General features: G+C 39.5%; 1 protein-coding gene across 6 annotated transcripts in view; it reads right to left on the bottom strand.

The window, feature by feature from the left end:
- tcf12 (transcription factor 12) overlaps positions 1 to 23724 on the bottom strand; it is a 118907-nt gene that overhangs the window by 82776 nt on the left and 12407 nt on the right. For all 6 annotated transcript variants that reach the window (XR_012360029.1, XM_055209755.2, XM_055209773.2 and 3 more), the window contains exons 4-5: positions 8169 to 8242; positions 1055 to 1157 (exon numbers count right to left, since the gene is read on the bottom strand). Coding sequence is in view for 5 of the 6 variants with exons in the window: in XM_055209755.2 (XP_055065730.2) it covers positions 1055 to 1157; positions 8169 to 8242 (177 nt within the window). In the remaining variant the exon portion in view is untranslated. The remainder of the gene's footprint in view (positions 1 to 1054; positions 1158 to 8168; positions 8243 to 23724) is intronic.

The raw sequence follows: 23724 nt of genomic DNA, 5'->3' as shown, positions 1-23724 counted from the left end.
ATTTTCAAAAGTGCTAGATGGATTTGGAAATAAATTGTTCTGGATTTAAAAAAAAGGGAAATTGTTTCATGTTTACTATTTTTAGGTCATTAATCAAATGTAAGCAAATTTGTGACAATGACCATTAAGGCCCACAAGATGCACTTACATTTACAAATCGTGTTGAGATAACAACAGGTTTGCATAAACTTGTAAAAGCATTTGTTGTCTTTAAAACTTAAGGTGGATGTACCAAGAAAAACTAAGAAACTCTCAAATATTTGAAGGGCTCAGATGCAAAAACCGCTTAACACCACATTTCAGATAAAAAAAATGAGATACTTATATTGACCGAATGCTCTCGGCATGTATTATACATTCATCAAATACTTTTGCTTCAAATCTGCTTAACCCAGGCATCAGGCAATTCAGAAATACTGGTTTGTTGGCAGAATCTGTTTTTTCAGCAAAGTCCTCTAAGTGCAAGGAAGAAGAACTGGATGAACATTAGCGGGTATACGTCAAGACGCTAAAGGATTTTGCATGATCAAAGGAGGTTTACCGAATATATTACAACATTGAACATTGATTTTGAGCCTTTTACCTTAATTCAGAAAGGACAGTAACGGAGACTTTTTTAAAAGAGGAGAGATTTGTAAAAGGGTTTTGCAGAAAAAGACAGTCAAATTTGTTAAATACCCAATAAATTACTAAAGTGACACCTATAACCTTTTCATTGCCATTAAAGTGAAATTACTGCACCTGATTATAAGAGCCTGAAAAAAAATGCTTATTTACAATAAAACATGTCAAACGCACTTAGAGGGTTTTGCATCTAAACTCTTTCTTTTTTTAGCATTTAAAAACTAAAAAAAGAAAAATGTTTAATGCCTTAGAGATGTGGACCCCCATATACATACGCAGACAGTAACCCTCACCCATCATTTGGACTTCCTGTGGTGACTGTCTTCAGATAGAAGTGCCTGATCTGCGTACCCATATATTGCTAAACGAATTGATGACAGAACGACAGAAGTGAAAATAGGACGGGGTCAGAATCACCTTGGATACTCACCCATTATGCTGGAGCTCATGAAAGGTGCTGGGGACAATCCTTCATGGGACACTAATCGACTGTCACTCAAATGATCAGGATAATGAGTGCTGTCTTCGAAGCCCTGAGGGAAAGAGATCACAGCATTAAACACATTATTAGCTGGACCTGCTAATTGAGTGCTATGACACTCCTCTAATTACTGGGGGAAAAGCGGGGCGCATGATTGGTCAACTGTCCCCCGAATCGATATTTCTCCACTCTCCTCATTAAAAAGCACTTTCTTAAAAGTCTTTGATGAATTTTATAAAAAGGGCAAACAGTGCCTGGAAGAGATGTCGCCTGTGTTGCGAATGCGATTGTGTGTCATTTTAATAAAGTTAATGGGGCACAAAAAGAGACTTTCATTATGCATCACATTAAAATAGTTTCTTTCTATTCATTCAATGACTTTTAATGTTAACACACTGACACACAATACAGCAAATCTGAAAATAATTTGGACATCCATTTATTTATAGAACATTATAGTTCACCCAAAAATGACCTTTCATTGAAAATCTATGTGCGGTTTACTGTCCATGTCCAGAAAGTAATAAAAACATCATCAAAGTAGTCCATGTTGGTCAGTTAGAATGTGTTGAAGCATTGAAAAAACATTTTGGTCCAAAAATAACAAAAATTACGACTTTATTCAGCATTGTGTACTCTTGCGCATCTATTGTGAAGTGCATGCTCGAGACAAAAATCATGTGACTGCAGTGTCGCGGATGACGTGTTATGTGGTGCGGCCCAGCTGTTTTTTATTTGTTTTTTTTTGTGCGCCCGGGCTTCGTTTACAGTCTAAGGAAAACTTTGCAAAACATGTCTGAGGATAACACGTCATCCACGTCACTGCAGTCACGTGACTTTAGTATCGTACATGTGCTTCACAACAGACACGGAAGAGAATACAATGCTGAATAAAGTCATAATTTTTGTTATTTTTGGACCAAAATGTATTTTTGATGCTTCAACACAGTCTAACTGACCCACTACTTTGATGATGTTTTTATTACCTTTCTGGTCATGGACAGTATACCGTACGTAAATTTTCAATGGAGGATCAGCAGGCTCTCGGACTAAATATAAAACATCTTAAACTGTGTTCCAAAGATGAACGGAGGTCTTGCGAATTTGGAACGATATGAGGGTGAGTCATTAATAACATTATTTTCATTTTTGGGTGAACTGTCCCTTTAAAACCGAACTCCTAATAGGTTGACATCTCTGAACATATATTAATGATAGGAAGTCAAATTCAGTGTTTTGTAAAGATCAGTTTCACAACTAACGCACAATCTTTACAGATGATGTGCTAAAAATTTCTAGCTCAGGTGTGAATGCAGTTGCTAGGCAACATATTGGTTTTGTGTGGCAATCCTAGTTTTTGTTGTCCTTCAGTGATGTTTTATATCGTCTGTGTTGTAAAGTCCATGTTGTGTATTTCTGAAAAGTGCGTAAGTTTATGTGCATGGACACAAACAGGACACAATGAAACTGATAAAGTAACGTGTTTGCTGAAGCTTGACAAAGATCATGTCTTTATGCCAAAAGCCTCCCTATACTAAAAAGAGTGGAATAAATAAGGCAAGTTCTCTCCTCGGCAGCTGAGGTCTGCCCTTTCATGACCGTTATCAGCTTTGGGGGGCTTAGGTCTAAATATCGGTCACAGTATGGGCCTTTAAACTCACAGTCCCCCTCAATAAAATATACTCTGTGACTGTGTTAATCCTGGAGCCGCTTAAAATCCGCCTGGCGCTACAGTCAAATGTGTCCCCCAAACCATATTAACTCTCTCCTGAGGGGCCTGCAGCTGCTGGCTTCTTTTACGAAGGGCTTTTCCTTTTCATTCAAAAAGATACATTTAAAAAAAGGCACATTACTACGCTCCTTTTTATGTTTTTAAGCATTTTTTCTATTCCAAATGGAAAGTGATTGAGTAATTTCAAATTCAGTGGAGTGTTGTGCCAAGCAGAATCGATGCAGAGAGGTTCCCTATTGTGACCCTGTTGTTTGTGTTAATAACGCTATGAACTTCCTGACTAATAGCTTCTCCCCTGAAGAGACGACAGTGGGAGGGGAGTCAGACAAGCCCCCAAACTGCACTGTCCCTCCCCTGCAATTTGATAAGCATGATTTAGTAAGCTTCTCGACTTCAGGATGGCTCACATAGCACACACTTCCAGGCATGTGCACGCACAAATACAACTAACCTCAAGATGTTACACATCAGCTCATCCATATTTCGCTTCCTGGCCTTTCGAAACTTTCCAATGGCAGCTGCCAGAGTGTTGGAAAAGGACAGCGGATAGAAAGGCAAGTGGCTGAGAAGACGAGATGAAATAATGGTAAAGGAAATCTTTGAGAACCTCTGCTCCACTGAGACCATTAGATCATTAATCACAGCTGTCTCGTGATCTCTGAATGCACGGCTTGTTGTGAATGTTCTCACTGTCAGTTGCGAATGAGAGTCGCTGGTTAGCATCGCCTAAATAACAGCACTGCTTAAGCATGCAAGCCATCTCTTTAAAAGACGACCCTGCTCGGGAAGTCATGTCTTAGATGCTCCCTCACATCTCAGGTGAATGAATGGTTTAGGTTTTAAGGCTTTGGGGATGGGTGATAGTGGCTTGATGGACAGGAGTAAGGCATTGTGGGACAGCGGGGTGTGCGGAAGAGGTGGTGTATGCGGGCTTGGCTGTCAGATGGGAGGCCTGAAGCCACGGCTGCCCAGGATGTGATGCCTGGCTATGGGCCAAGGTCAGCTAGTCGGGGCTCTAGTCTGTTCACAGTCCACTAATCACACGCGAGCAGAAAAGAGAGGGAGGGAGAGACAGAGAGAGAGAGAGAGAGAGTCTCTTTTAAGAAAGGAAGCCTTGGTTAAAATGGTTTTTGTGTGAGAAGACAAGGAAAACATTAGTTGACAAAATTCCATGTGCTTTGTGGGTAACACAAAACACAGAAAAGTCATACCCTCTCTTTAGTTATCTGATAGAAGATCTAAGTACTTCAAGCCTGTAAAACAAATAATGTGACGGATAAGGACGCCGATTAAATCTTAAGTAGGCACTTTACAGCACCCGGCTGTTTTTAGCACTGCTAAAGCTCTCGTGGCTCTTTATGAGGAAACCACAAAACGTTCTGGAAGATTCTTCTAATAACCTGAAACCTCAAGCAATTTCAGCCTCTACGTTTTGTTGCTGCCAAAGATTAAATAAAAGACATTGCTCTTGGGTAATTTATTAACAAGAAGACAGCTAAAGTTGCTGTTAAAATAACATTCCTCATGGGTATTCGTATATTGCACCATAAGGGCCATTTGCATAAAGTGACTTTCAATTCAATTCAATTAAATTTTATTTATATAGAGCTTTTCACAATTGTTAATTGTTTCAAGGCAGCTTTACATTCATAGATGTAGGAAAAGCATAGAAAAGCGAGTGTAGTAATAATGTAACATATACAGTAAAGTAATAAGTTAAGCCAAAGGTGGCGGACTCTTCAAGGGATGAAAAAACCCCTAAGAGAAAAACCCTCCTGGCTAGTCCAGGGGGAAAACTCCTAGGAGAGGAAAAACCCTTGAGAGATATACATATTTATAAATATAAATACTATCAGGGTATGTGAACGGGTAACCGAATTAAACTTTATGGAGTCACTAGACAAGCCCACATTCTGCTGCTAAAGCCCAATTTATAGTCGTGCGTAAAGTCTATGCCGTAGGTTATCCGTAGCCGGTGTGTTGCTCTGCGTAGCCTGACGTGCACCTCGCAAAATTTTTAACGCCGGTTCTACGTGGACTGCAAGTGCTGTGATTGATCCACCAGAACCCCTCCCGTCAGGTCTCATAGGTATTTCCGTTTGCGATGGTGAAAACAAAGATGGGCCAAGTTGAGGAGTGATTTAACTTAAACTGCAACAAAAGTCGCTGTTTATTTACTTCCATCACTGCTGGTCTTCTCAAAACATACACAAGTTGCTGTTTCTTCTTCGTTTGTGGGTTAACTTGCCAAGCTGCTTCTTCATTGATGGTCCCGCTGCTACTGTGGTTACACGCGTGGATACTGCCTACCAGCGGTCTGCGTGTCTGAAAACCGTCGCGGCTACGCGGTAGGACCTACGAACAAGTATAACGAGCCTGCACACAGTATTTTACTAAAATATGACAATTTGGCTCTGTTTAAACCTGGTACTAATATGTGTTTGGTCAATCAGATTACAAGTTGACAAGAGACATTCCAGTTCACACCTAGTGTATCAATCCATAGGCGCCAATCCTGTGGGTGCTTCCAACGAAATGGCTAGAAAAACGCCAGATATGCGCCAGATGATTGGTGGATCTCGCGAGTTGTAATATCTACAATGCTTTGATGAATAAGCTAAATGAGGGGTGCTTTACATTTCCCATCTAAAACCAAAAACACTGCCATGCCGCTTTCCTCCTTCTTTCCAAAGCACTTGTGGGCTCCCGTAGCATCTTCCATTGCTAAGCAACCTAAGTGTTGCATGACGTTGTACCAAACACCCATATGTGGAGAGTCATTAAAACAAGAGTGCGAGAAATTACGGGCAAAAGTTGATGCACACTAATAATATGTGAGAATGTGGCCTGAAAGTAGACTCAAAACTGTTTAGATCTGTATATTTAGTCTCTTCCACTTGTGATCTGATAGACCAAAACATATCTTAATACCAGGTGTAAACAGAGTCCTTGACTGTGTATCTGTGCATATATCTGCGTGTCTATGTCGGTGCTAACAGCTGTCTCCTGATGCCCATCCCCAGCGATGTCAGAACCGCTAATTTCCACGCACCTAGAGCAAAGATATCTCATGCGTCTCCATCTTATAATTCAAATCAGACCGGCAGCGATGCCATCGCCCGTAGAAGTGCGGTGGGGAAGGGCATTGAAAATAAACAAGACAATGCGGTGTGAGAGCCTCTGACATTTGACTGATTTCTGATAGGAAGTGACAGAAGATTGACACGAAATGAAATTCATACAGGGCGCGTTGAACACACCACAGCGGAAAAGACAAACAAACAAATAGGAAGCGAGAGATCTTGACACTCCATACCGGGGCAGGACGTATAAATAAAAATCTCAACCATGCCTGATTTTTTCCCCCTATTTTGATGAGGTGGATTTCATTTGCATGCATGAAAATCTATCCAAGGTTATGGTACGTCTGAAACGCATCAGTAGTTCTCGTACCAACTGAGTTCAGCCATGCACTGCCAAGCCTGAAAAAACATGGTTGCATTTTCATCTAGCTCTGTTAACAAACGGAATCATATTAGGACAAACTTGTTTGCTTGCGTTTACTACATTGCAAAAGAAAAACAACTGACCTTTTTGCTGTGTTGTAATTTAATGCAAAAAAGTCAATTAGACATATAAAATGTTATCAAATTAATAAGTAAAAACTATTATACCACGGGGACCGGAGTCAATTATTCCGCTTATACCACGGTTACTACAGACATTGCTAAGACATTGCTCTGGTGGTTATTTTAAGACATTTGACAGGTCAGATGTGCTGCATTTATCAAAAAACAATGCATACCTGTAGAACATTTCTCAACCAATCAGAATGAAGCATTCAACAGCCCCGTGGTATAACTGAAAATAATGCACACCAGCGTAATGCCATTACCACTTTGGGTGTGCATTGTTATTACAATAATTCAATGGCCCATTTGTCAATTAGTCCTTATGTAATTTAGTTTTTTCTAACAATATTAATAGTGAAACAAACAATTTGGAAGAAGATATGTGTTTTTTTTAAACCAATATTACCGTATTTTTCGAACTATAAGAGGCTGTTTACACTTGGCATTAACATGCGTTTTCGTTGATCGGATCACAAGTTTTTAGCCGTCCACTTTCAACCACATTCAACCACATTCAGAGGTAGTCGAAAACCCTTTCGATCAGATTGGTTTTGTAATGTAAACGCACATGTGGTTAAATGTGTTCGAACAGCCACAGGAGATCGCCCATTTTTCTAATCTGAGGAACTGAACACAATGTTTTACGTCTTTTCTGACTTCTGGCGCAAACACACGGTGTATTTTTAGTCTTTTATTGATAAAACTGATAAAACCGGCTGATCTCTGCAATTTTATTTTGCAAGCGTGTGAAAGTTGCGCGATCTTATTTAATCAATTGCGCTGAAAATTCAGAGAAAGCTCGTACATATTCATGTACAAAACACTGTGCAGCATGTTTACTTACAACACAAGCAGCAGACCCCGACATAATATTAGTTTGCGTCCATATACACTCGCCATTACTCCCGCTCATGTATAAATGACAGCAGAGAGACTCGTCCACAGTCTCGACAGACCACCCCCTCACGGTATTCAGGACAGAAGCGGTCGAAAGTGGACAAAAGAGACGGATTTAAATACCAGATGTAAACGTAATGTGTCTCTCTCTTTCAGTTGTGTAAACAGCCCCGAAGTTGCACTTTTTTCATGTTTGGTGGGTCCTGGAACTTACAATCAGGTGCAACTTATACGTCAAAATTATTTCATATGAACCAAGAGAAACCATTAGCATCTACAGCCGCAAGAGTCCGCTCTATGCTGCTCTTGTATTTATGTAATTCAATGGATTCAGTGATGTGGAATGACTTCGGGACCTTTTTGAACTTGATTTGGCTTATCGTGTTAATTTAGCCTATTCAGCCTCCCAGGTATGTTCTGTATGATATTGTGTATTGTGCAAATAACTGTTTATGTTACTTTAACATGTACGGACACCTATTCAGCGTGCTGTTCTGTCTGCTATTGTTTAGTCTAATAACTTGCCTTTCCAGATTAAATGTCTGTTCTTCGGCTTGGATTTTGTGAAATCATTTTCTAAATAAACGCGACATATAGTCCAATGCGATGTTTTTTCCTCTTCAAAATGCATTTTTGACTGATGCGACTTATACTTCGGACTTATACTTATAGTCTGGAAAATACTGTATTTTAGTACAGAGTAAAACAAGATACTAATGTTGAGGACAGATTGAATTGGCCCAATGGAACATCATCATTAGAAGTGTGTATTTTGTGATTGCAGAGAGGAAGCCTGTCTTACCCTGGAGGACTCATAGGATGGGCTGGACTGGCCACCTGAGGCCCACGACGCCTGGCTTGTCCTCTCATCCATACCTGTCCAAAAAAACAGATTCACAACTCCATCAAAAACATGCTCCATCCAACACAAACTCAACACGTTAACAGACGAAGACAATGAAAATGTTTGTTCATCATATTGCATTGAATAAATCTCAGAAGTTGTTCAACTGTATGCAAGAAGTGGAAATGTTGAGCTCATGGTAAGCGGTCATGTCCACCACGGCTTTCCTGGCACAAGTTATGACAGAAAGCAGTGAAGCCGTTAATCCCTTACACCTCCATTCAAAAGCTGCACTTTACAAGCAAGTAGCTCAGCCACGGAGCGTCATTTATTTTGCTTCGCATAAATCACTTTCAAAAACGCATCGCTCCCTTTCCTGAGCCGGCACGCTCGCACCCGAGCCGGTGTTACCGGGGCGCTCGGAGTTGTCAGTGATGTATTGCCACGGCTCGTCAAAACAGCTGAGCGCCGAAACTTTGATAAACCTCATATTTTATGATGCCTCTCAGTTCCAAAAGACAGCCACTGAAAACAAAGAAATATATAAATAAATAAAAACTTAAAGTTGACGCAATTGACTCGATTCAACATCTGGTACGTGATGAACAAATACAATATCTGGCTTTGAAAATTACATTTCGCTGGAGCTGTTGAGTAAAGATATATGACTGCTGGCTTCTTCGGGCTGCTTGAGCTAATATTGTTTTGCAGGTAACAACATTCCCTTCCTCAGTCTCATGTATGAGCCACAAAATTGCACGGGAAGAAAACATCAATATCTCTCCACGCTATTGATAATCCATGTTTGTCATTTCAACAATTTGTTCTTATCTGATTCCAGACTATTAGAACATTCAACGTGTCTCAAATGCAAGTAAACAATCTTGGAGAATTATAGCGATCTTTGTACATAGCCTTTAACAGTTGTTTTTAAAAAGCATGTAAAATAAATGTGTGTTACAACATGCAAAGCTTTAAATTATCTTTTGTACTCCAAGATACAACCTAAAAAAATGTATGTTATTTTAAACCCGACACTGGGTCAAAAAGGGACGGACCCAGCAGATAGTGTGTGAGAGCGTTTGCAAGTTCCTCATTTTATGCTTAACACAATATCTAACACATAATCATTGTGTGTGTGTGTGTGTGTGTGTGTGTGTGTGTGTGTGTGTGTGGTCTGATCTACTACCAGAGACAGTCCACAGACCAAATCTGTGTGTGTGGCACTGCAGGTCAGTCAGTAAAGGGACCTATTGAAACTCAGCTGAGCTTGTTCTCTCCTTAACACGACCCATAAAACATTAGGGTCGTAATTCACAAGAATAGCACGTCTCTGGATAATGTTTGGTAATATAAGGGAAAATATTACTGACTCAACGACACAATATTAGATAACGCAGTCATATTTCTTGTGCACGATGAGGCTTATAATCTCAGCTCATGCATAAAACAAATAAATAAATGAAAAAATCAAATATTACATGAGGCTGATATGGGACTGGGAGGTGTAATTCATTCAGTCTCTGAGCTGGAATGTGTAAAAGGGGAGACATGTGTTTAGTATTTGCAACAGAGGAAATGACTTCATAGGGAAGTTCTTCTTCAAGGACCAGTCAGGAATTTTGTCAGGAATCTTAACGACACTATCCATCAATTTTATTGCAAAAATGATCAAATAAGCACGGGCTATATAAATATCAAACAAACAAATAATCCTTCTTTTCTTAAATGACAGTTTTCATAAAAATGACTTTGTGTGTGTGTGTGCTTGTGTGCGTGAGTGAAAGTGAAAGAGAGACAGAAACACCCTCCTTCTTTTTGCGGTTTAGTTTGTTATGAGTCAGCTGCTCAATTTAACCATCTGCCAAATCACTGAGGATCGATGTCATGAGATGTTCCACGTCAAGGTCAGTGATTGAAAAAACTTGCCATTTCCCAAACGTCTAATTTACAACGGCTCTTATACTTGGGCCAGGGCAGCAGCGCTAAGCTTTACCTGCTTCTCTTAACGGCCATTCATCACTTTTATACCAGTCGTCTGCCCTACGATTTGAGTGTGAGAGGTTTATAAAACATACAGCCTCTTTCTATTTGGCTGGTGTGAAACATTACCGCTGCAGAACCGACGACCCCGTTCACGGCAGCTTACACAAGCATATCGTTCATTTATTCACAATTTCCAGCTCTCTTGGATATCGCTGAACATGCAACACAATTTCCTTTGCATTGTCCAGGCCAACTGTCCACAAATGCTTATGAATCTTATAATCGGGACATCAAACTTCAATCTTCACCAGCTAGAAACCAAAATATGTAAATGCAAATGTATATCAGATTCTGAAATCAAGGCCTTTGATAGGCCATGAGCATGATTTTATTTGCTCATTCCCCACCACCACCAGCTACAACCCATCCATGTATCATATAGCTCATCCCTATAATTATTTCAGAGGCTTAATTATGAAAATGAGCCCCAAAATAAATGCAAATGATGCCCGCATATGCATCCCCACCTAACTGCTGTGAATTCTGTGCATTCATTTATATGCAGCTCCAGTACAGAGAAGGATTTTAATATGGATTTAACTTGGCGTGGGCTCTGCTTTGTGAGCAAATCTTTGTCTTTTGTGTTTAAACATCCGCCAACATTGTTTTAACGTCTGGCAACATTGCTTTAATTTTACATTTTGAGACTAATCAAGACTTTCTCCTCTTATTTGCTTTAATGGAATTACCAGGGATTTTAGGGGTGTCTTTGTCCTGTGCGATGGCTTTCATGAGGAAAAAATGCATGACAAACACCTTAATCAGACAATGCTGTAATCATTGTTGGGGAAAGTTACTTTTAAAAGTAATGCAATATTAAGTTACTCCCCAAAAAAGTAATTAATTATGTTACTTGGTTACTTTTCATGGAAAGTAATACTTACGTTACTTTTAAGTTACTTTTTCTTACTTGGCTAAGGCGTGATCTCTTTCAGGCCTTGCAGGTGTTTTATGACTGAAAAGCTCTGCATTCAGAAATTGCATATTTACATCACAAAAATGTTAAGCTCTGGCCTGTCACATCCGTTTCTGACTCAAACTGTTCCCGCTCAGGTTCGCACGCATAGAGTTTGCATAATTCTACATGTATACATTCAGTTTAATTCAGTAATTATTTTTTTTTTAAATCAAATTACTTAAACTGAAAAGTAACATGCATTACTTTTGTAAAAAAGTTACTTAAATATTAATGTGTACATTTTGCGTTACTTTACTCGTTACTTCAGAAAAGTAATATTATTACGTAATGCACATTACTTGGAATGACTTACCCCCAACACTGGCCGTAATTAGGGATGCACCGATACCACTTTTTTTGAATATGAGTACGAGCACCTCAGTACTTGCTAGTGATGCACCGATGTATTGGCCGCCGATATTTATTGGCCGATTTTTGATGAATTTGAAACCATCGGCATATCGGCAATAGCACGAGAAAGGCAGATACCGATTGTTTATTAATTAACTGCATAAAGGCAATGAGTTGCATGTCTGTTGTTCAATTAAAATGATTTAATGTTCTGGTGTGCACTATACTTAAGCACCGACAGAATACCTTTGTTGAGCTGGCTCAAATGTCTTGGACAATAAAAGAAACAAACCGCACTTTAGTGGGGGAAAAGAAGTCCAACTTTTTTTGAAGTAGCAATATTTATATGGTCAGTTGAATGTTTATTAGATCCAATTAGAGGTCGACCGATTTATCGTCCGGGCCGATTATTTGGCCGATTTTTGGCATATTTTAAAAAATTGGCTTTGGCCGATTTTGCTGCAAATTTAGGCCGATTAATATGCAGGCGCATCTGCGGGCACCTAAGCGTTGTTGTAGAACTCGTGACGCTGCCTCTTGCTGCAAGCAGATCGCTCCCGTGTGTGTGCAGCCGTGCCTTGTTCACAAACGAGGAAATGTTTTTCGTGTTGTTACAGTAACACTTTGTTTACAGTTTTGCGCTGCTCAGCCTGGATTACAACACACGCGTCCGATTCGCGAACTGACTCCTTTGAACAGATTTGTTTGAATGGTTGAAACAACAGATCTGTCCCAACACTAAACTCACAAGACGTCACTGTCAGCACCAATTAGAGCGCCACAGAAATGAGAATGTAAATGTGTTTAGAAAGATTTGCCCCAAATAACAGTCTCAACTAAAAAACATAGACATTTACTATGTTAACTTTATGATGAATAAATAATTTATCAGGTCTACCAAATAAGGATTTTATCCTACAAAGCAATAAAAGCCATGGTAAAAAACTGATCAAAGATGATGACAGCAGTGTGTCAGGTAATATCTGTGTCTGATAAATGCATGGTGCAGAGGAGGTTGTAAAACTCTTCAGAAAGACCAGTCATAATTTTTTTAAATACTTTGACGTAAATAGTGTCAATTTTACATTTAAAATATCTGCTAATGATGAGAACATTTTGATTATTATGTACATATAGAAAATTGGCCAAACATATCGGCCATCGGCTGCCCTGATTTCTAAATATCGGCATCGGCCAGAGAAAAAGCCATATCGGTCAACCTCTAGATCCAATCCATGTTCAGTAAAAATAATTTGATGCAGAAATAAACTAGCTAATAGACCAACTGTATTGGTATCGGTCCAAAAAAATCCTATCGGTGCATCCCTAGTACTTGCCGATACTGATTCCGAGTACTTAATAAAAAAACATGATTTAAATTTACAGGTAACAGCTTTAGTCATATAATTTAACAAAAAAACAAGATACTAGTTTGGAATTAAGAACATTTATTTAAAACGAAAAGCATGTTGTATGCAACATTACAGAATAAATAATTATTAAAAAAATTAAACAGTGACAGCGCAATTCAAGTATTTTTTTCAGTTTGATGTAAACTCTGCCTCTTTGGACAACACGAGGCATTAACCCCTTACACGCCGCTCAAACATAGACCTTTCTCAAACCGTGGTATCAATCCCCGGTATCGGGGGACTTTTAACGAGTACTTTAGAAAATGTGGTATAGAGGGGCCGAAACCCGATACCAGTATCGGTGCATCCCTAGCCGTAATACACTGCAGCGTTATTAACAACAACAACAACAAAAACCCATGTAAACGTTGTTGCAAAAGGCACATTGGTACACACTCAAGAAGGCAAGTACTGGCATTTACAGTAAACTGAAATTATAAAGATAAGTGTGACTATTTTAAAATCCATTCTATACCAGTCACATGGAAATAAATAAGGAGTTTTCCATTGTAGACCTAAGCATGTACAAAAAGTATGAATAAATATACGTATAGCCTCCACCTCCTTTAATGTAACATGATAATTCTTTATGTTAAGTTAGTGTGCCCATGTTATAAATGTCATTCAATTCAGAATCCAACTCAAAAAGGAAACACATATGTAAAATTGTTTTACATCAAATGCAACCTTGACTAAGACACACATATTTCTTTTGGCACAGTCTGGCTTTCATCTGAAGTTTAATTGTTGAACAGGTGTCCACACCCCCCAACAACAGAAGCACAGTGAGGGGGGTAGTAGGAAGGGCAATGTACCAATTGTTCCTGAAGCGAGCGACTCGCTTATGTGCTCTGGCAACGACGGCGGCCGAAAAAGAGACGCATTCATTACTTCAATTGACCGTTGCCTGCCACTGCTGCGAAAACAAGTGCGCCAGACGTGACATCACAAAGCCAGAGGTCTGGGTCTTTCTGTGGAATTTGTTTCTTGCCAAATTGCCACGGAAACCAAACATCCCGCTCTCGGGGCAGACGGCCATTGCACCGGGGTAGATCGACGGAGGTGCGATCAATACATAGCTGCGGGGAGGAAGCACGGAGTGGATAAACGATGTTAGCCGGGCTGCACGAAAGGTAGTGTTTCCCTCATCGGCCTTATCAGGAGGGGAAATGAAATCTCAGGACTGATATGTGCTCTGGGAAAGAAGTCAGCACAGCTCTCATTAGTGAGACTGATACGATACAACAGAACTACACTTACACAATTACTCATCTGAAAAACTACAATAGCAAAGATTGACACAGCTGAAAGAGGGCCATTAAAAATATTCAGGGAAAATAAAAACCCTACAGCTGATAAATCTATTAAACAATTATATGCAAAATTCTAATTTGGAAGAGATTTGGATGTTAGGAACATGTATTTATAAGAGATTATGGTATGTAAGTTGGTATTGATAGACAACTGGGCAAAGAAAACTGGGTACATAAAGAATGTAGTATTAGGTGAATTATGTGTATGTGTAACACAGTGTGCACTATGCAATCAATTTATTGCCTGCAGAAATGCAAGAGTTATGACCAATTTTAAAGCAAGTAAAACTTGAATCTTTGAAAAATGCAAAGCCTGGACCATCATACATTATGGTTATTTGTCCACCCGTGTAAAATCTGTTCTAATGATTCTCGATTGTGGGGGGAATAATCACTTCCTTTGTTTGCCGTCAACATGTGACTGTACTTAAATTGTCCCTGATGAAAGGAAAACAATAGCCGTGTCTAAAATTGCTCACTTGTTCACACTCCTTCACTATTTCCTATATAGCAGATAATATGGAGAGTAATTGAAGAAAAATTAGTACACGATTTCAGACAGCGATGTTAATATCATGTGTCCAACAGTACTAACACAAACAGTTTCATCATCAACATAAGGCTTAAGCTTGGAGTATAGTATTATAGTAGATTACCTTAGTTCAAATCATAAGTTAAAGTGCATCAAAACTACACTTAGTTAACCTTACTGTGTAAAATGTGTAATATATAATGTGTACAATGTTAACTATAGCCAAACCTCCCTTTACATAGCAGTGTGATCCATGACCGCCATCTCCCCTTGTCTTAAGGAAACCAAAACATTTGTTATTTTCAATGAGGTAATTGTCCCAGTATGAGTTCAGATTAGCAACTAACCAAACCATTAAGCAAACAGAGACTGGAAGTTAAGTTCTGTCTAGACATGTAACCGCGACAACGCGTGTGTGTCCGATAGAACCAGCTATACTTAGGCCTTTACCTTAAATTCATGGATTGTATCATAAACAGTGTTGGGAGTAACGCATTACAAAATATAATATATTACAGTAATATATTAGTTTTTGCTGTAACGCAGTAATGTAACGCATTACTAATAAAATTTTGGTAATATTTTACTCGTTACAGTCTTAGTAACGAGCGCGTTACAACAATGCATTTCAAAATTAGACCGTGTTATTTTTATTTTTGACCAATGCGCGCGACCAGCATCCACACATGAAAAAGCTGCGACTGCGTGTCTGCGTCCCAAACCGCCCACCTCCATACTATATAGTGGGCGAAAAGCACTACTTCTCGTACTCTTTGCCCACTATATAGTATGGAGGAAGGCGGTTTGGGACGCAGCGTATGTCTGTTTCCACGTGCTGTATGCAACATGTTCATTTTTACTTTAATGTTGTATTTGAAATGCGATGTGGACGCGGTTCGCGTCAAATAGACATGTTTCTTAAAGAGCCGAATCTGGGAAGTCCTTTATAAGCATTGACTAAAGTGGTCGCAATCAGGTCCAGTAGCGCGCACACGCATAATTTTGCGAATAAGAGCACTAAGTAAAAGCAAAAGAACGTTTCTATCGGTCTCCTGTGCTGCTTGAACCTCAGAAGTAAATATACTTTTACAAATCTTGCCAGTAAAATCCATATCACACCAGCAATGACAAGGTAAGCTTTGCTATGATTACAGTCCATATACATAATAGATTGCTAGGCTATTCCTATGCTATCTACAGTTTTATTACAAACAGCAACCTAAACAACAACATAACATCAGTGAAGACTTAAACATGGTTATCTAAATAATACATTTAAACATCACAGTTTAAAGTTTTTACCAGCCTTTGTATGGGAGCCTATATTCATTGTTTGGCAAAAAGCAGTGTTCCTCTGTTTGTCTGTGTTTTATATGTTAGTCTACATGTAATCCTTATATTGTACTGAAATGAGCTGTATTCCTTGAGGCCTGATCCTCCAATAGCACTTTTTGATAAGTTGTTTCAACCCAGTGCATGCCAGGTTTGTGCTGTGAATCTGAATTAAAAGTGAATTAAAGAATAGAAATGAAAAGAGGTTGCGTGTCTTGCCATGTTATTAGGCTATAGGTTGCATTATAGTGGGCTCTATTGTGTTTGGTATGTGTACCATAATTTACCAGACTTTTACCAGATCATGTGTCTATGTTTATGATTCTGACAGTGATTGTTATTGTATTTTGCCATAAGTCTTCACTGTGCCTATTCAAAGCTCGAGGGCCAACACAACTAGATTTATAAGCAGCAACAAACTACATTTTAAAATTTTATAATGCCTAGTCATACTTCTGTTATTTTGATGAAAGTAACTCAAAAGTAACGCAAAAGTAGTGTAACTCATTACAGTTCTGAGACAGTAATATTGTAATGTAACTAATTACTTTTAAATGACAGTAATTTGTAATATATAATGTATTACACTTTGGAAGTAACTTTCCCAACACTGATCATAAAACAAAAAACTTTTTCACATTTGTGTCATTTGGACAACACTACAAAAGGGCAGACACCATATATAGTGCACTCTATAGGAGATAAGGGCCATTTTAAACATATCTTATGTATGTCAAGGTGTCCTTACTTAGCCACACTATCAAAATATTTCATCTTTGCCCCTTTGTATACTTTCTATCCATTAACTTATCACATGCTATCTCCAGTGCTACTGGTAACTGCACTTAGTTGAGCAAAACGATAATATCATATCAACCTATTTTTATAGGTTTCTGTACTTCAATTTGTCATTTCACACCCGGCCTCCACAGGCGCTACCAAATTAGGAGCTGGTGTCTCTATCTGAGTATCCTGGCATCACCAGTGCCACCACTCTCATATGTCCTACACCCCTCCATTAGGAGATTTACTGCAGTTGGAGAAAATATGATGCTGGTAGCATCGAGGCAATACGAAGCACAGTGGTAGTGACAGGAGAGTTTGTCATGGCTGGAAAAGCATCTTCATTACAGCAGCATCCACACTTCCAAACCGCAGCGAGTCTGTCACAGTCGGGGAACACTGAAGAATGACAAACACATCACAACACAACAGCCCCTCCGCACACAACAGTGTGTCACTGACTCTCCTCAGTATATCTCCAACACATTCACAGCTCAGAGATTAAAAGATGGTGAGAAGATAGACATGACAACAGGTCACACCAGTTTAAAGTACTCATAAAAAAATGCTTTTCTGAAAATGTAGGCCGGCAGGGCTTGTTTTCCTACATGCAAACAAGAAGCTGTTTTGAAATGTGCATTTTCAACAATCTAGCTATTCGCATCGAGTAGAGACAATTTGACTCTCAAAATAGCCCCACCCCTGAATAAAAGGGGCACTCTATTGAGGTAGATGTCCCATTGAATATGAGGGGTTGCCATCTCTTTAAAGAGACATTCCACTTTTTTGGAAAATTGCTAATTTTCCAGCTCCCCTAGAGTTAAACATTTGATTTTTACCGTTTTGGAATTTATTCAGCTGATCTCCGAGTCTGGCGCTAGCACTTTTAGCATAGCTTAGCATAATCCATTGAATCTGATTAGACGATTAGCATCGTGTTAAAGAGTTTCGATATTTTTCCTATTTAAAACTTGACTCTTCTGTAGTTACATCGTGTACTAAGACTGACGGAAAACTAAAAGCTGTGATTTTCTAGGCAGATATGGCTAGGACTATACTATCATTCTGCCGTAATAATCAAGGACTTGCTGATGTAACATGGCTGCAGCAAGTGTAGTGATATTACGCACTACCCGAAAAATAGTCCCCTTGGTTACTTTCAATAGCAGAGGACTATTTCAGGCACTGCGTAATATCACTAAACCTGCTGCAGCCATGTTACAGCAGCAAAGTCCTTGATTATTACACCAGAATGAGAGTATAGTTCCTAGCCATATCTGCCTAGAAAATCGCAGCTTTTAGTTTTCGTCGGTCTTAGTACACGATGTAACTACAGAAGAGTCAAGTTTTTAATAGGAAAAATATTGAAACTCTTTGGTTATTTTTAGCACAATGCTAATGGTCTAATCAGATTCAATGGATTGTGCTAAGCTATGCATAAAGTGCCAGCGCCAGACCCGGAGACCAGCCGAATGGACTCCAAAACGGCAAGAACCAAAGAATCAACTCCAGAGGAGCTGGAAAATGAGCACATCTTCAAAAAAGCGGAATGTCCCTTTAAAGATATTTAAAGATATGTAATATGTCCATTGTGAAGTAGTGCTAATCTGATAAAAATGAAAGTATGTGTGACCCCGCCTGTGAAAACCGAGCTAGTCATTCTTTGTGATTTACTGATTTCTACTATGGAAAATATAACTTAGATATCTCTAATATTGACTAAGTGAGGTCATGTTCAAGATTAAAATCATTTGTTTGAAACCAAACTTTGATGCTCCAAGTCTCATAATTAGATTTCACTGACAGGGTCACAAATATGATAAGGTTTAAATGACAAACAGCCTTTACACCATACACACTTTATATTTTTTTTCTGACAACTGTATCAATTACCAAATAAGATCAAACTACAGAATAGAGTTTAGCTACTGCATAAAATTAATGTGGGTTGAAAGCAGCGAAGGGATCTTTAGGAGGCAAATTATAACCCAGTTACCCATTTGTTCCAAAATGTCAATTACCGATCCGGACTGAGTCATTTGTGGCCTGCATTAGTTTGCATATTCCTAGTCACATACGCAGAGTGCCGACAACCAGCACTTATTCTGGCATGCCCTTCAGCCCAGATAGTTCACGTTATCCGAGATCTAGCCAAACAAAAAAAGACCACAGAAATATTATCACCAGCCACCAGATATTTAAGGACAGCGTTATCCCTTTATATCCAAAGAATCCCAGATATTAAACGTGACCTCAGTGAACTCGTATACGTATGAATGAAAAAACACATACTCCTACTGTTCTGTGTCAGGCACTCTATATCGCTACTCGTCTACCTCATTTACCCAGCTGAGCACGCTTCACTCCACCCCTCAAATTCCTATCAATAAAGAGAGGGCTACTGCCCATAATGCAGTGCCTTTGAAAAAAGGCAGGGGTTTAAATGTTCCTGTACCTATCTCTCCCTTCCCCCCTCCATTCCATCCAGCAGAGGGGCCGTAAAGGGGTCCGGGCAGTGCAGTTGCGCCGGATTTGTCTGGCCATGCCCAATTCAGATGCATTAATCCAAACTCTCATTCTCTGCAATTTCCACACTTCCTTCCTGTGCTGCGCCCTGCACCATATGTTCCCAATCGCTAACGGAGGAAAGGTGCTTCTTCCTTCAACCTTGAGCCTCATCTGAGGAACTGAGGCACACGGGCCAAATAGATGAGAAATTTATCTTCCTCATAAAAAAGGGCCAGACTGCTGTGGAGCTTGCTGAGTAAATCCAAGAGATTTCCCTTCCTCTAACACATAATTAAATTGAGTTGTGTTAGAGCGCACATTAAACTGCATATCTCTCCCACTTCCCCCTCCTCACGTTTTCACGGGACAATGTGTGGCGTTAACTGAAGTGAACTGTCTGCTCGCATAAGTCTGATAACAAATCAAAACCACAACGCTCCGAGCACTTAAAAAAGTGAGAAAGATAGAGGGCTGCGCGTAAACCGCTAGTTTATCAGATGAGATGGATGTATGATTGCTGCTGATTCTCAAGCATGCACTGGATGCATCTAACACGCTGTGCACAAAAGGATTACGCTGTCACACCCCCGGGTGCTTGCAATCAAGGCGGTGTTTATTGCATCAGGAAGATTTATTTTTATTGAGCTGCTCATTAGCAGGGTTTAATCAGAGCGCTATCTTATGACTGTTCTAACACTGATATCACATCGCTCATCAGTGGGCCAAAGAAAAAGCAAACAAACTCGATCCTTACCCCTATGAAACACTCAGATTCTTCTCCATCACGCAGAGGGATAACAATGTGAAGGGATCACGTGATATTGCTATGCAGGATGATGTTAATGCATCAGGATGATTTTAGGATTAGTTTCATGATAGCATTTCTCATGTACACTTATGCAGCAAGTTGGAAAAGTTGGATTTCTGAACAATTAACAAAACGGTGGTTATCTCGTTTTGCAACGAAACTCTTTATATAATTATATATATATATATATATATATATATATATATATATATATATATATATATATATATATACACTCACCTAAAGGATTATTAGGAACACCTGTTCAATTTCTCATTAATGCAATTATCTAATCAACCAATCACATGGCAGTTGCTTTAGGTCAAGACAATCTCCTGAACTCCAAACTGTATGTCAGAATGGGAAAGAAAGGTGATTTAAGCAATTTTAAGTGTGGCATGGTTGTTGGTGCCAGACGGGCCGGTCTGAGTATTTCACAGTCTGCTCAGTTACTGGGATATTCGCGCACAACCATTTCTAGGGTTTACAAAGAATGGTGTGAAAAGGGAAAAGCATCCAGTATGCGGAAGTCCTGTAGGTGAAAATGCCTTGTTGATGCTAAAGGTCAGAGTAGAATGGGCCGACTGATTCAAGCTGATAGAAGAGAAACTTTGACTGAAATAACCACTCGTTACAACCAAGGTATGCAGCAAAGCATTTGTGAAAACACAACACGCACAACCTTGAGGCCGATGGGCTACAACAGCAGAAGACCCCACCGGGGTACCACTCATCTCCACTACAAATAGGAAAAAGAGGCTACAATTTGCACAAGCTCACCAAAATTGGACAGTTGAAGACTGGAAAAATGTTGCCTGGTCTGATGAGTCTCGATTTCTGTTGAGACATTCAGATGGTAGAGTCAGAATTTGGCGTAAACAGAATGAGAACATTGATCCATCATGCCTTGTTACCACTGTGCAGACTGGTGGTGGTTGTGTAATGGTGTGGGGGATGTTTTCTTGCCACACTTTAGGCCCCTTAGTGCCAATTGGGCATCATTTAAATGCCACGGCCTACCTGAGCATTGTTCTGACCATGTCCATCCCTTTATGACCACCATGTACCCATCCTCTGATGGCTACTTCCAGCAGGATAATGCACCATGTCACAAAACTCAAATCATTTTAAATTGGTTTCTTGAACATGATAATGAGTTCACTGTACTAAAATGGCCCCAACAGTCAACAGATCTCAACCCAATAGAGCATCTTTGGGATGTGGTGGAACGGGAGCTTCGTGCCCTGGATGTGCATCCCACAAATCTCCATCAACTGTAAGATGCTATCCTATCAATATGGGACAATACATATATAATATATATAGCAAGCGAGAAAGAAAAAGAGAGAAAATCATTTCTTTTTTTATTTAATATATACATAAATCCTTTAAGCCATTTAACGCCATTTTGCATATACTCTTAAAAAATGCTGGGTTATTGTAAACTTAGAGTTGGGTCAAAAAAGGACAAACCCAACTTGTTTGGGTTGTAATTTAGCCTATGCTGGGTTGCTTCAACCCAAAATGATGGGTTGGTTTAACCCATTTTTCTTCTTATAATTTAACCCAGCATTTTATACACTCTAAATAACACAGGAGTTATTTTAAACTCAGTGTTGGGTCAAAAGGGACAAACCTAACCATTGGGTTAAATTATCCCAGAATTTTTTTATATTTGACCCAGCAAAAGGTTAAAACAACACAGCATTTTGGGTTGGAATGACACAGCATAGGTTAAAATACAACCTATGGGCTGGGTTCATCCCTTTTTGGGATTGAAAATAACCCAGCATTTTTTGGGTGTAGTGTACATAAAATTGAATGGAAAAAAATAACAAAATAAAAGGCCAAATAAAATAATAAAAAGTGAAATAAGTTTGTAATTTCAATTGAATTCAAAATATTAAGATGATATTTTTTCTGTTATCATCCACCCTTAAACACAGAAACACACACATGTTTTTAATGATTTTTGAGTCGAATATAAACATTATAAATAACCCAGTTAGAGTGCATGTAATGCAGGCATCTGCTAAAATGCCTAAAGTATTTCCGAGGGAATATGCTCTGTAATGGTGCTAATTAAAGCGAAAAAAGTAAAATCCTCATTCTCACACTGTGGATCATGATAAGCCATCACAGAAGGGCACTCAGACGTCATTCTCCCCTGGCATTCTCTGGTAAAGCAGAGTGTTCTTCTGAGGCTGGCAGCGCAGGGAGGCACATGGAAGCCAAGCCTAACAGACAGTGCCGCCAAACCAGAAGCACAACCTCATACCTTCCCTGTCCTCTTAAAAAAAGCCACCATACCTGGTCATCCTTCTTCATGTCAGGACGAAGTCAAGGGTACTCCTACATAACAACACTCATCCGCACATGAAGAGGAGTAAAGGGAAACGACAGGGAGAAATTAATGATGTAATAAACTGATTGATAGCCAATAGAAGATTATGACCACTGCCTTCAGAAATCCCATCTGTCACCGAGAGAATGGAGCCAAAATGACACAGGCTACATAACACATGCTAGCTTTATATCGATTAATTCTCTAAGGCCTCGAGCAGGGAAAACACACTAAGGTTTAATCGCAAGGTAAAGAAAAGTGTCTCCGGGTTGCCAAAAGTGCTTCACTATCACCATCTTTTCCCGACAACTGCCAACACACTGGACATTTATCATCATGACTGGGAGCCATAGTTTTTAAGCCAAATCAAGGATAATGCAAACAAAAAAAAATAACACAAACAAGTTAATTGTAGTTTATTTGATTTGACACTAGTACTTGTATATGATGATTTCCATACATTAAAGGAAGACAACATCACTGCTGTAATTGCCAAGGTAACAAACAAGCAATGGCTCCACAATGCAAATCTGACAGCTTTGCAAAAGCTTTAGCCGGGTACATCATCTTTAATTTATTACTCCAAATCCTTCAAAAGACAAATTAGAAATGAGGAACAAATCAGTGGTAGACACTAATCCTCAAGTCTTTTTCAAGAGAAGAGATTGAACTTCAATTTGATTGGTATTTTGCACAGTCGGATAGAGACGGAAAAAATCATTTCAGACTCCAGTCCTAAAAATACCAGACCCACGTTAAGTGCAAATGCGGCTGGGGCTAAATCCATACATAGAGGAAGGCTGAGCTGGCTACTACAGAGGATTAGGACCGCACTACAATGCTTCTCCCCATCAGCGTTCTGTATATCTAAAATGGAAATCCTGATAAAAGTATCAGGGTATGGGTCACGTACAGCCCACTGCTCGCTCACCGACTTCGCCTGCAATACGCGCCAGGTTTGGAGTGTATATTGGTGACCCCATCAACTCTAGTATGTTCTTTAGGTGACGAACTCCGTTTATTGGCCAAGTGCGGATCGGTGTGAAGCACCATCTTATTTTTGGTCCACTTCACCACCTGTGCAGTAAAGCCTGGGCCTGGCCGGACCCCTCAAACCCGGCACTTAT

Source organism: Misgurnus anguillicaudatus, chromosome 21 (assembly GCF_027580225.2).
Source record: "Misgurnus anguillicaudatus chromosome 21, ASM2758022v2, whole genome shotgun sequence".
In the NCBI taxonomy this organism is placed as follows: Eukaryota; Metazoa; Chordata; class Actinopteri; order Cypriniformes; family Cobitidae; genus Misgurnus; species Misgurnus anguillicaudatus.
This window is presented reverse-complemented; position numbering and strand designations above follow the sequence as displayed.